This window comes from Oryx dammah, unplaced genomic scaffold (genome assembly GCF_014754425.2).
Source record: "Oryx dammah isolate SB20612 unplaced genomic scaffold, SCBI_Odam_1.1 HiC_scaffold_20, whole genome shotgun sequence".
NCBI lineage: Eukaryota > Metazoa > Chordata > Mammalia > Artiodactyla > Bovidae > Oryx > Oryx dammah.
The window spans coordinates 69,585,390-69,597,367 of NW_024070204.1; the positions used below are offsets into that span (position 1 = coordinate 69,585,390).

General features: G+C 45.3%; 1 protein-coding gene across 1 annotated transcript in view; it reads right to left on the bottom strand.

Moving 5' to 3' along the window:
• The window catches only part of DOCK2 (dedicator of cytokinesis 2), a 456,743-nt gene extending 450,448 nt beyond the window's left edge, over positions 1-6,295 (bottom strand). The window contains exon 1 of the mRNA XM_040262783.1: positions 6,175-6,295. Within this exon, the coding sequence (XP_040118717.1) occupies positions 6,175-6,217 (43 nt within the window). The 5' untranslated portion in view covers positions 6,218-6,295. The remainder of the gene's footprint in view (positions 1-6,174) is intronic.
• Positions 6,296-11,978: the final 5,683 nt, after the last annotated feature.

Sequence of the window (11,978 nt, forward strand, 5' to 3'; positions counted from 1 at the left end):
GCTTGGCAATGACCTCTGACTTGGGGTGGCCTTTCTGAAAAAGGTCAATCGATCCAATCAGACCTTCTCTCTCAAGACCGAACAAATAAACACAGAGAGGAGTTTCGGAAGGTACCAGGACTGCAGAGACATGCTAGGTTGAGGTGGGCAGCCTGCTGGGGCCATCAGGCTGGCGCCATCTAGCGGTCGCAGAATATCAAAGTCAGGAAGGCGAGGAGACAACGGAAAACTGAGCTCATAGGTTTAGAGCAGCTGGGAAGCCGTAAGAAGGCAGGCAGAATTTTCCAGGGTGCCCCAGTCCAGCTCCTCTGGAGGACTGCTGCTTATGCTTCCTTGGTTTGTTTGATTTCTCTTGATACTTAAAACACACTACTTTCCTCACATACACATACACACCGCACACCTATTAACTGAACACCTTTGAGTGAATAATTTTGTTCCCTGCAGTGACAGTGCGTGCTGCAGGGACACAAGCACCCACTGCCCACTCGGCATCAGTCCGTTTCACTCTGGACCACCCTGTCCAGGGAACAGCATCACCTGCATCCTGGCCCAGAGGGAGCTCTCGAACTCATCTGTATTTCCCAATCAAGATGCCAAAGAGATCCCATCTCAACTCTGGAAGATCCTGTCATGGTTTGAGTTACACCACTCCCCTCCAAACAAATGATACATTAGACTCCCAATCCCCAGCACCTCAGGATGAAACCTTACTCAGAGATACTCTTTTCAGAGGTAATCCAGTTAAAATAGGTCATTAGGGTGGGCTCTCACCCTAACGGGACTTCCCTGGTGGCTCAGATAGTAAAGAATCTGCCCGCAGTGTGGGAGACCTGGGTTTGATCCCTGGGTTGAGAAGACCCCCTGGAGAAGGGAATGGCAACCCACTCCAATATTCTTGCCTGGAGAATTCCATGGACAGAGGAGCCTGGCGGGCTGGAGTCCACGGAGTTGCAAAGAGTCGGACACGACTGAGTGACTAACACTCACCCTAACCTAACTGGTGTTCTGATTAAAAGGGAAACTTTGGCAGGAGACATGCACACACAGGAAGAATGCCATATAAAGACAGACGCAGAGCCTGAGGTAAAAGGCGTGGGACACCAAAGACAGTCAGCAAACCACTTGAAGCTGGGGAGAGACCTGGAACAGACTGCCCTCATGGCTCTCTGAAGGAGCCAAGCAGTACTGCCCAACACCACACGTAGATAGGTACGTAACCGTAACTAGAGATGACTTGTGCAGAGACAAGGCTTCTGAGCGTAACTGAAGTACCCACACAGATCCACCCAGCAGGCTCAGCTTCAGGGTAAACAAACCTTTTTCTGCACTCACCTTCCGAGAGCCCCTGCCCTGAAGCCTTCTTTTACCGTCCCTAAACATCACACTGCAGATCACAGGTCAACTGTTAAGGAGCCACCTGTTGCCCTCACCAGGGCTCCAGATCCGTATGTTGAAGTCCCATATTTGGATCAGGTCTGTACAGATGTGATTAGCGAAGCTGTTAGCATGGGGCCCTAATCCAACATGACTGGCATCCTTTGAAGAAGATGGCTCGCGCACGTGGTGAACATGCACAGAGAGATGGCCGTGTGAGGACAAAGCAATGAGGAAGCAGCTGGCTGCCGGCCTAGGAGGCCTCAGGAGAACCCAACCTCCTAGCACCTTGGGCTTGGAGCTCCAGCCTCCAGAACTGTGAGAAAATAATTCCTGTTGTTTAAGCCGCCCAGTCAGGACCTTTTTGTTATGGCTGCCTGAGGAAACCAGTCTGCCACCCCTAACACTCTTCTTCCCCTCCTTGCTTGGGCACACTGGGCTTTCAGCTGGGTGCATGACTGCCTACACTGAAGACTGCATTTCCAGGTTCCCTTGTGGCTAGGTTCAGTCATGTGATTAGGCTCTAGCCAACAGGATACAAGAGGAAGTGTCAGTGGGCCTTCAAGCACGTGGCCTTAATGAAAGGGGTCATGCCCTTCATGCTCCCTTCGGTCCTTCTTGCTGCCTGGAAGCTGGACCTGAGCTTAAGAAGCCAGTTTGGTTCAAAAGGCAGAAGCCTTGTGCCAAGGAAGCAGGGTAGGAAACAGAATGAGCTACTCTACCACTTCTTCAGGGACTATTTCTGGGCTTTCTATATGAGAGAGAAATGATGTTTTAATTTGGAGAGTTTCTGTCATCCACAGGAGTTTGTTACTCATTTTCACCTCCTCCTTTTCTGTCCTCTGTCCTCTCTTCCAAGGATAAAGCTGTCATCAATGACAAAAGTCTCAAGCAGAGAGGATTAAGACAGTGAAGGCCAAAAGGAAATGTTAATTATATGCGGAACTCCTGCAGGATTAACCAATCAGACAGTCAGTAGACAGGAAAATTGTCACCCACTGCTGTTCCATCCTGTGTCCAACCCTTGCCCCCCTCCAAGTGGTTAAATTATCTTCTTACAGGTGGCACACCTGCTCAAAATCTCCACTGCTCACACAATGAAGTCCAAACTTATGAGCTTGGTACTCAAAGTCCTTCACAATCAGGCTGCAATCTACCTCTCCAACTTTTTGTTTTTTCACTATAATCATTCACTAAAATCAAAGAGGACTATTTATTGTTTGACCCAAATGCCAACACCTTCCAACCTCCTGCCTTTGTCTCTAACATTTCTCCTTCCAGTTTACCTCCTAGTGTTGTACAGAGGGCCTGGTGTCTGAAGACAACTGAATCTAATGCCCAGCCCAAGTACTTCCAAGTTACGTGAACTCTGGAAGTCTTTGTCTATAAAATGAGAAAAATAATATGCTGTCTCACACAGGTGTTCAGAAGCCAGACAAAGATATTGCATGAGAATGGGTCTTCTACTATACTTACTCTTATAAGGCATGACTGTCCTGAACCTGGCATAAGGGTGCATTACCCTCTGTCTCTCTTGGCTCAGCAACTATTAGCCCCTTGACCTCAGCTGCTAACTTTCATTGACCAGTCTCATTACTAAGTGATTTTCAGGTACTACCTCTACTCAGTCTTAAGAGATCCATATTATGCTTACGATAGATGAGTGAACAGGGCCAGATTTGAACTCACAGTGCAAGCTTCTAATCTTACACAAAACTCCTCAAGGGCAGAGGCTATGTCTTTTTTTATGTTATAGTTACGCTATCTTGTCTGTGGCAAGTCTACCCAAGTGTCCTCTCTGGAACTCTAATGGATCACCCTTTAAAGCTCCATCAAGGAAGTACAAAGAACCGGGCCAGGGATCTACACGAGACTCACTCTGGGTGCCCACCACACAGTGAACTGAGAAAGAAGCCCGGAGGTTCTGGTATGAAGCTGCCCCCAGAAAAATCAGCTCCCCAGACAGACAGACACCAGCAGCCCTCGTCAGCTGGGCCAGAGGAAAGGGAAACCGAATGGGAAAGCAAAGCTCAGGAGCTCCTGTGTTGGACTGGCTGGGACTCCAGAGCTGTTCTGACGACTCCCTAATCCTTACGTGGCTCTAGCTCTTCACCTTCCTCCAAGCCCCATACTCGTTATCTCAGATTCTCTTCATAAAGGAATGCCTTGAAATAGAAATGCATTAACATCTAGACTTACAGTGAGAAACTAAAGCACAGACCTGTCTGCAAAAATGATGCTGTCACCAGAACCCAGACCCCTTACTCTCAGGCCACTGTTCTTTCGGCTGGGTGACTCCAGGCCCCTGTCTCCTCATAACCCACAGCCATAAAGCCTTGCTTTTTCATTCCATCTACCTGGAGTCTGCAGAGGAGCGCTGGAGAGTGCCTTTCTTGCCTCTGCCACTCAAAGGCAGAGATAAAAAGATCCTCTGATACACAGACGCCTACCAAGTGCTCACTGGCCCCCTTAAAGGTCATACGTCCTCTGACCCCCACCCCAAATAGAACTGTCATAGGTAGGTGTGAACGTCGTCAGATATTCCATCAGAAGAAGCCTCTGGGCCTAGAGCCTAACAGAGTTTCTAGTCTCTGAGCACACAGGTGGGGTCTCCTCTGCTAGGGATGGTGAGACCCTACTCCATCCTGTAGGCCCCTCCCAGCCTGTGATGCCATGTCCTGAATCGGGCTCCCATGCAGAGAATAAAGACTAAAAACAAGCATTGATAAAATGTAATGAGGATCTGTACAACTGTCATTCTAGGCACTCTCTGTGGGTTAATTCATCTAGTCCTTCAACAACCCTGAGCAGCAGGTGCTGTTATTGCTCCCATTACACAGACAAGGAAACTGAAGCCTGGAGAGACTACATAAGTTGTTTAGCTCAGAAGGCTGGGAAGCACTGGAAGCTGGAATCCAAGAGCAGGAAGCAGAGTCCATTCTCTTCACCCTGCAGCACAGTGCCCACCCTGCAGGCGCGCACTGCAGCGCTTCAGCCAGAGGGTGGGACTCTTCTACGACCCTCAGGCTCCCCAGTTAACTGCCCTGGTTCCCCTGGACCGCCAGTACCCGTCCCTTGTATACCATCCAGGCACCTTCGCTCTTCTGTCCACCAGTCTCCCTCCATACTGGCTTCAGCACATATCTCATGTCCTTCCTCTGAACAGAAGCCCTCTATGGCTCCCCACTGCCTAAACGGAAAAAGTCTCAACTTCTCAGCATAGCATTCAGAGCCTTCCAAAATATGGCTGCAACTTAGCTTTGAGCGCCCTTCCCTTCAATGCACCCTCCCCTCAAGGCGAAAGGAGCTGCCATGTTTTCTCTCTGGATATGCTCTTGGTTTCCTGGATATTCCCTTCATGTCCAGCTTTCATCTCCTAGATTGCATTGGTCCCTCCACCTATAAGGGTCTGCTCCATTTATCAGTTCCCAGCTTCCCCTGAGAAGGGATTCAGCCTGATAACCGGAGCAAAAAGGGCCCAGAGTTACAGAAGCTTTAAAGTTGAAAAGTTAGTGAGTCTAGTTCAGTGTAGGTGGAGAAATTGAGCCCCCTGGCTTCCCTGGTGGCTCAGAGGTTAAAGTGTCTGCCTGGAATGCGGGAGACCCGGGTTCGATCCCTGGGCTGGGAAGATCCCCTGGAGAAGGAAATGGCAACCCACTCCAGCACTCTTGCCTGGAGAATCCCATGGAAGGAGGAGCCTGATAGGCTACAGTCCATGGGGTCGCAAAGAGTCGGACACGACTGAGCAACTTTACTCAGGGCATGGATTAGTATTTGTTCTCTGGCTGGGGACCATTCACCTTTAAACACTCCACAGGTGCCTGGAGCCTAGTAAATGAATGACTAACTGGTGAGCCCTCCAGGACAGTGCTTCTCCAGCAGCAGCCCTGGGATCCCCAGCATCTAATCACTCTCAGCCTTGGGTCCTCCAACATCTGACCTGTTCAGTTCTCATCTCTGAGGGCGGTATCTGGTGTCTGCCTGTGTAGCAAGCCACAGAGAGGTTTTTATATTCACACTTATCTGAAAACCACATTGAATCTATGGGGATTGCACCACGGGTGCCATTTAGTAGAAAGAGTCCTAGTACCTGAAGCTTCCCTTCCCCCAGTCACCACTTCCGCCCTGAGCTTGAGGCAGAGGCCTCTGGGAGCTTAGATGGCTGAAGCTGATGAGGCGGCTTCTTGGATGTCCCCATATAACCTGGTGCGAGACTTTCTCCCCCAGAGACTCACTGGGGCTGAGTGGAGGGTCTTGCCCTCCAGCCCTACACCCCAAGGATGCTCTGCCAAACAAGGGGGTCATCTGACCCAGGAGGAACAGGCAGGGGAAGCAGGCGGATGGGTGTCGCTTAGGGCAAGGGTGGCAGGAGGGGTGTGGGGTCAGGCAAGGCCCAACCAAGAGAGAGAACGATGCTCGATGCTCCCTCCAAGAGGCCAAGTCTCCAGAAAGGGCGAGGGAATCCCTGCCGTGCTAGGAGCCTGACACAGAGGCAGGCGGCTCTGAGCTCTGCTGGAGCCCATAAATGCATAGGCATTTGGAGAAAGAAGGCAGCCCTGTGGCGGTGGGCAGGCAGGAGAGGGAGCGGCTGGCTGTGGCCTGCCGGGTGAGGTGCCCACCTTCGTTTCCCCCGCCTCCCTTTTCCTATCCCGCTGGCCCCACAGCAGCAGAGGGAGCCCTCCGAGCTTGAGTGGGCGCTCAGAGCCTACGTCCACACCGCTGGCTCCCCTGCACCTTCCTGGGCACCTCTCTGGCCACCTGCCCTTCTCCTGCCGAGAGCCCGAGGCCCAATCTTACCCACTCCGTGTCGCTCCTTGTCAGTTTTGCGCCAGGGGGCCATGGCTCGGCCAGGACCTGCAGGCACCTCCAGTCGTCCTCTGGGGAAGCAGCCAGGGGTGGCTGGGTGCGCTGCTGGGCCCCACTTCCTTCCTCTTTTCAAACTCCCTCTCAGCCCGCCCTCCCCTCCTTAGGGCGCCAGCTCCTCCTCCCCCCTCTTTGGGCAGGGGCACAGTAGAAGCTTAGTGGCTAGAAGTCCAGAAGCCCTCCACAAAGCTTAGGGGCCACCCCCCACTTGCCTCCTCCCCAGGCAATCTGGCAGTATCCGAGCAGGTCCCTGGGGTCACTCAGGCCATCACCACAAGTGCAGGAAGTTCCCCAGTAACAGCCTAGTGATGAAACCCAGCTTCCTCCCACCTTCCCAGGTGGCTCTAGCGGTAAAGAACCTGAGGGCAATTGTGCGGTAGTCTGAGCATTCTTCGGCATTGCCTTTCTCTGGGATTGGAATGAAAACAGACCTTTCCCAGTCCTGTGGCCACTGCTGAGTTTTCCAAATTTGCTGGCATATTGAATGAAGCACTTTCACAGCATCATGTTTTAGGATTTGAAATAGCTCAACTGGAATTCCATCACCTCCACTAGCTTTGCTTGTAGTGATGCTTCTTAAGGCCCACTTGACTTCGCATTCCAGCATGTCTGGCTCTAGGTCAGTGATCACACTATTGTGGTTTTGGGTCGTGAAGATCTTTTTTGTACAGTTCTTCTGTGTATTCTTGCCACCTCTTCTTAATATCTTCTGTTAGGTCCATACCATTTCTGTCCTTTATGAGCCCATCTTTGCATGAAATGTTCCTTTGGTATCACTAATTTTCTTGAAGAGATCTCTAGCCTTCCCCATTCTTTTGTTTTCCTCTATTTCTTTGCATTGATCACTGAGGAAGGCTTTCTCATCTCTCCTTGCTATTCTTTGGACCTCTGCATTCAAATGGGCATATCTTTCCTCTTCTCCTTTGCCTTTCACTTCTCTTCTTTTCGCAGTTATTTGTAAGGCTTCCTCAGACAACCATTTTGCCTTTTTGCATTTCTTTTCCTTGGGGATGGTCTTGATCCCTGCCTCCTGTACAAGGTCATGAACCTCCATTCATAGTTCTTCAGGCACTCTGTCTATCAGATCGATTCCCTTGAATCTGTTTGTCACTTCCTTTATCCTTTTGGTGCCACGACCCATTAGGAAATCTGATAAAAGCTCAGGAAACTCTCCTCTGAAAATATACAAGCACAGAACTTATCAACAATGCCAGGAGGTCCAGGGTGTTCTAACAGCCAACAACAGTGGGCCCTGGGAAGTGAGTCCTAGACTTAGACTAATGGAGACATTTCTCAGAAATACTCTGGGAATAGATGCTATCAAGAAGCAAAAATCTCTCTTTGCTCCACAGTGATAAGACTGAATTAAAGTCTTCCTGAATTTCCTTTCTTTATTCATAACTCTCACTACCCCTTTCTGCCTTGCACTAGAGTCAATAAGACAGATGAGGCAATATCACAGCTGACAGACAGCTATGGCAAACTATTAATTTCATTTTATCTAAAGTTATTTCCTTTTCAGTTTTCTAGCGGTACAAATTGGATAGTATTTTTTATAGAGAGCAGTGAGTCAGTCAGGATTCCACCAGGGAAACAGAATCAGCAGGATGTATATGTGTGTTGATTGAATGATTGATTGCAAGGAATTGGCTTGTGTGAGTGTGGAGCTGGCTAGGTAAGCCTGAAATTCAGAGGACCGACCTCCAAGTACCAGCTGAAAACTCTCAGGTAGGCGCTGTAGTTGCTATCCAGGGAGAATTCTTCATTCAAAGAAAGTAAAAAAAAAAAAAAAAGCCCCCCAAAAACCTGTACCCAAATGTTCATAGCAGCATTATTAATAATAATAAAAAGTGGGAAAAAAAACAAAACAAAGAAAGTATAGTCAAGGACTTTGAACTGATTAATTCCTGCCTACTCAGATTGTTGAGGTTAATCTCCTTCACTTAAAATCAACTGGTTGTAGATGTTAATTACATCCACAGAATACTTCCACAACAACACCTGGATTGATGTTTGGTTGAATGATTAGGGTCTATAGTTTCATCAAGTTGATTCATAAAACTAGCCATCAGAGTAGTATTACAAATTGGACTCAACATCAGAAATTGGCAAACTTTTGCTATAAAAGATCAGATAGTAAATATTGCAGTCATTTCAGGCCAAGATGAAAAATCAAGGATATTATGTAGGTACATCCCCAACAAGAGAGAAAAAAGCTTCCACAATTTAAAAATGCAAAATCTGACATTAGTAATTGAGTCCATTCTTTTGTGACACAGGTCTAGTAATGAGAAAAATAAATTTGTGGGTTAGATCACATTTCACTCCATTAGAGTTCAAAGTTAGTGTTCTCTTTGATCAAAACTGACTGCAACTCTTCATCTGCTAATGGTGATCTATAATGATATTTTACAGTTCATCATTGAAAATGCTTCCCACAGGTGGTATGTAGTAAAGAATTAATTTTGCCCCAAATGTGCTCTGGTATTTGTCCTCAGCTACTGGGAAGCAATCTCTTGGAATGTCATGGTTTGCCAGGGGAACTGGGGTTACATGGGGAAATTTAAAAATATGACTTAGGGTCTAGGTTGACCATTTCAGGAAGACTAACAATGTGATATGTAAGTGGGGCTTTGGGCCACATGGTGTCAGTTGCCCTGCAGGCTGAGATCAACCACAGAGGCAATCATGGGGAAAAGTCTCACCTACATGGTAGAGCCCCAAGAAAATCTTTGGACACCAAGGTGTGGATGAGCTTTGCTCATTGGCAATATTCTACACATTGTCACACATTGATGCAGTGAAAGTCAAGAATCCTGACTCCATGTGGAAAGGCAACAAAAATGTCTGATACTTCCCTGGACTCTGCTCTATGTACATCTCCCCTTGGCTGAATTAACTCTCCATCCTTTACCAACAACAAATGGTAACTGAGCATTAACAATTTCAGGGAGTTCTGCAAGTCCTGTTAGTGAATTATTGACCCTGAAGGTAGTTTTGGGAACTCTTCCAAACTTGCAATTGGTGTCAGAAGTGAGGATGGTCTTGTATGAATTGTGTGCTCTTTAAATTTTATAGCTGGCTAACTCTTGAAGTTGGCTAAAACTCTCAAAGGAAAGTACTGCCAAACACTGATATCAATCCCTGTACATAATCTTTTATTAAGCATTTTCATTGCTCAGAAGGCATTTATAAAATTCTATTAAATATTCTCTCTTGATGTCTGCCTTTTAGCACACCATTTATTATATTGCTAAATATGGAATTGCTGAATGGAAACCCTTCAATTGCACAGTTAAAAGAACTTGAAATTTAAAAATTACTTTTACACTTGTATTAAGGTCTGAAAACATTGCTAGAACTGTAGTTTGAGACTGGAAAATATGTTCATTAAAATTTTTGAAGGAATGGTGATCTCACTTTCTGTTTTAATTTTTGACATCACAGCAAGTTTTATATATTGCTTCACGTTCTTGTGATTTAAATATTAATTGTCATCAAAATGATTTTATCACAAGGTTCTGCATATAACCACTGTTTTTCTCTGTCATTTTGGTTGAATCCATTGAGAAACATTATGAAGTCTGCAGCAAAAGCTAATTTTCCAAGTCATCCAATGTTCAGTAATAGTGGTTGAGGGCTGCTCTTAATAAAAATTTCAATCGCCATCCTGAGCTCAAAAACTCACAGATGACTTATTACTGTTAAGCCATCAAACTGCTATGTAGGTGATAGGACAAGTAAGAATGTTTATCTTCTATTTTTCACAAAAGTTCACAAAACAGATAATAGTTAACTCCGGAAGAGATAATGATCACATTTGTCACAATTTTTTCAATAATGCACAATAGATTCAAATATTTTCCACAAAGTACCTTCTGATGAATATTATAATCAATTAGTAAAGGTTTTAAACACTTCATGTTTTCATAAGCTTCGTAAATTTGTCCAAAAAGCCTTTTCCTATTCATTAACAGGTGTAAACACATCTTAGCAGATTCTATTTCGGGCGGCATTTAGTGTTTCCTCATTTTTCTTGAAAATATTTTTGACCATAATTTTTCCACACAGATTATTCACAGAAGCTTACTCTTCATTCATTTCAACCTCACCATGAGGACTTGACAAACAAACAACTGTGTAATATTGGTCAACTTATCAAGAGCCAAGGAAAACTGTTAGAGATCATTTGCCATGGTTTGAAATTGATTATTGATGTTGCTCCCAAAGTTATCAACTCTTCAAACAGCTGTCACCAAAAGGCTAATAGCCTTAAACTATTTTATTTTCTCTAGACACATTTCATCCGTTACCACAACCAAAACTAATGTAATCAACTCACCATCAATAAATGTCTTTCCTTGTGTGGTTAATAAATGAGTCACCAGCACACAGTCTGATTTCCATTCTGCATTTTTAATGGAGAAATTGTGCTATTATGAGATATTCTGGTTTAAATTTTCTAATTTTTCTGGCTACTCCTTTTTTTGCAGCTGGGAATGTTGTGATGAGGGCTTACTCTGTTATGCCACATTCTTTTAGTACAGTTATAGTGTCACTATACAGCAAAGACAATGCTTTCCTGTCCAATTCTTTAACAAAATAATCCACACTCCACTGTGACTTTAAAGCATGACATTTGGATCCCACTATTCTCTTCTTTTTTTGGTTCAGTTTGGTTGGTTTTGACATGATGGTTACTGCGCTGGTAAATAAAATACAACAGTGTTTCTGTAAAGTGATATGCTTGGCACTTGAAACAGTGGCATGATAACCACATCCCTGAGGTCTGCAGGTTGCTGAACAGCACTGCAAAGCAATGAGAGCACCATCCACGGACAATCTTTGTTGCAAGTCCACAACTCTGCCATTGTAGTGTGAAAGCCTCTATATATGTATGTAAATGAATGAGCATGGCTGTATTCCAATAAAACTTTATTCATTTTTGGACAATAGAATTTGCATTTCATAGAATTTTCACACGTCATGAAATATTTTTCTTCTTTTGAATTCTTTTTAATCTTTTAAAAATGTAAAACTATTCTTAGTTCATAGTTCATACAAAAACAGGTGGTGAATCAAATTTGGTCAATGAACCAAATTTTTTGTCTGCCATCCCTTGGAAGAATCTGAAAGATGTTTGTTTTTTCATCTTAGATTTCTCATATACATGCAGAAAAGTTCACAGCAACAGTGTGGTAAGGTACTTGGTGGGGGAACAAAGGTAGGTGGTGATTCCAGAAAGTAAATAAGGTTGAGATTTGAGGAATATTAAAAATTTCTCCTCCATTTAGTTTGTGACATGTGAATCTGGATTTTTAAAATAATGTTAAAATAACAAATTACTCAACATATTAAAAGAGTTGAAAATTTGCTTGTAGTTGAAGGAGATCACTGGAAGGACTGATGTTGAAGCTGAGACTTCAATACTTTGGCCACCTGATGCGAAGAGCTGACTCATTTGAAAAGACCCTGATGCTGGGAAAGATTGAGGGCAGGAGGAGAAGGGGATGACAGAGGATGAGATGGTTGGATGGCATCACCTACTCGATGGACATGGGTTTGGGTAGACTCTGGGAGTTGGTGATGGACAGGGAGGCCTGGCATGCTGTGGTTCATGGAGTCACAAAGAGTCAGACACGACTGAGCGACTGAACTGAACTGAACTGAAGGAGATGAAATTTAGAAGGTTATTTTGAAAAAAAAAAGAAGGTTATTTTGAATGAACGTTAATTAAC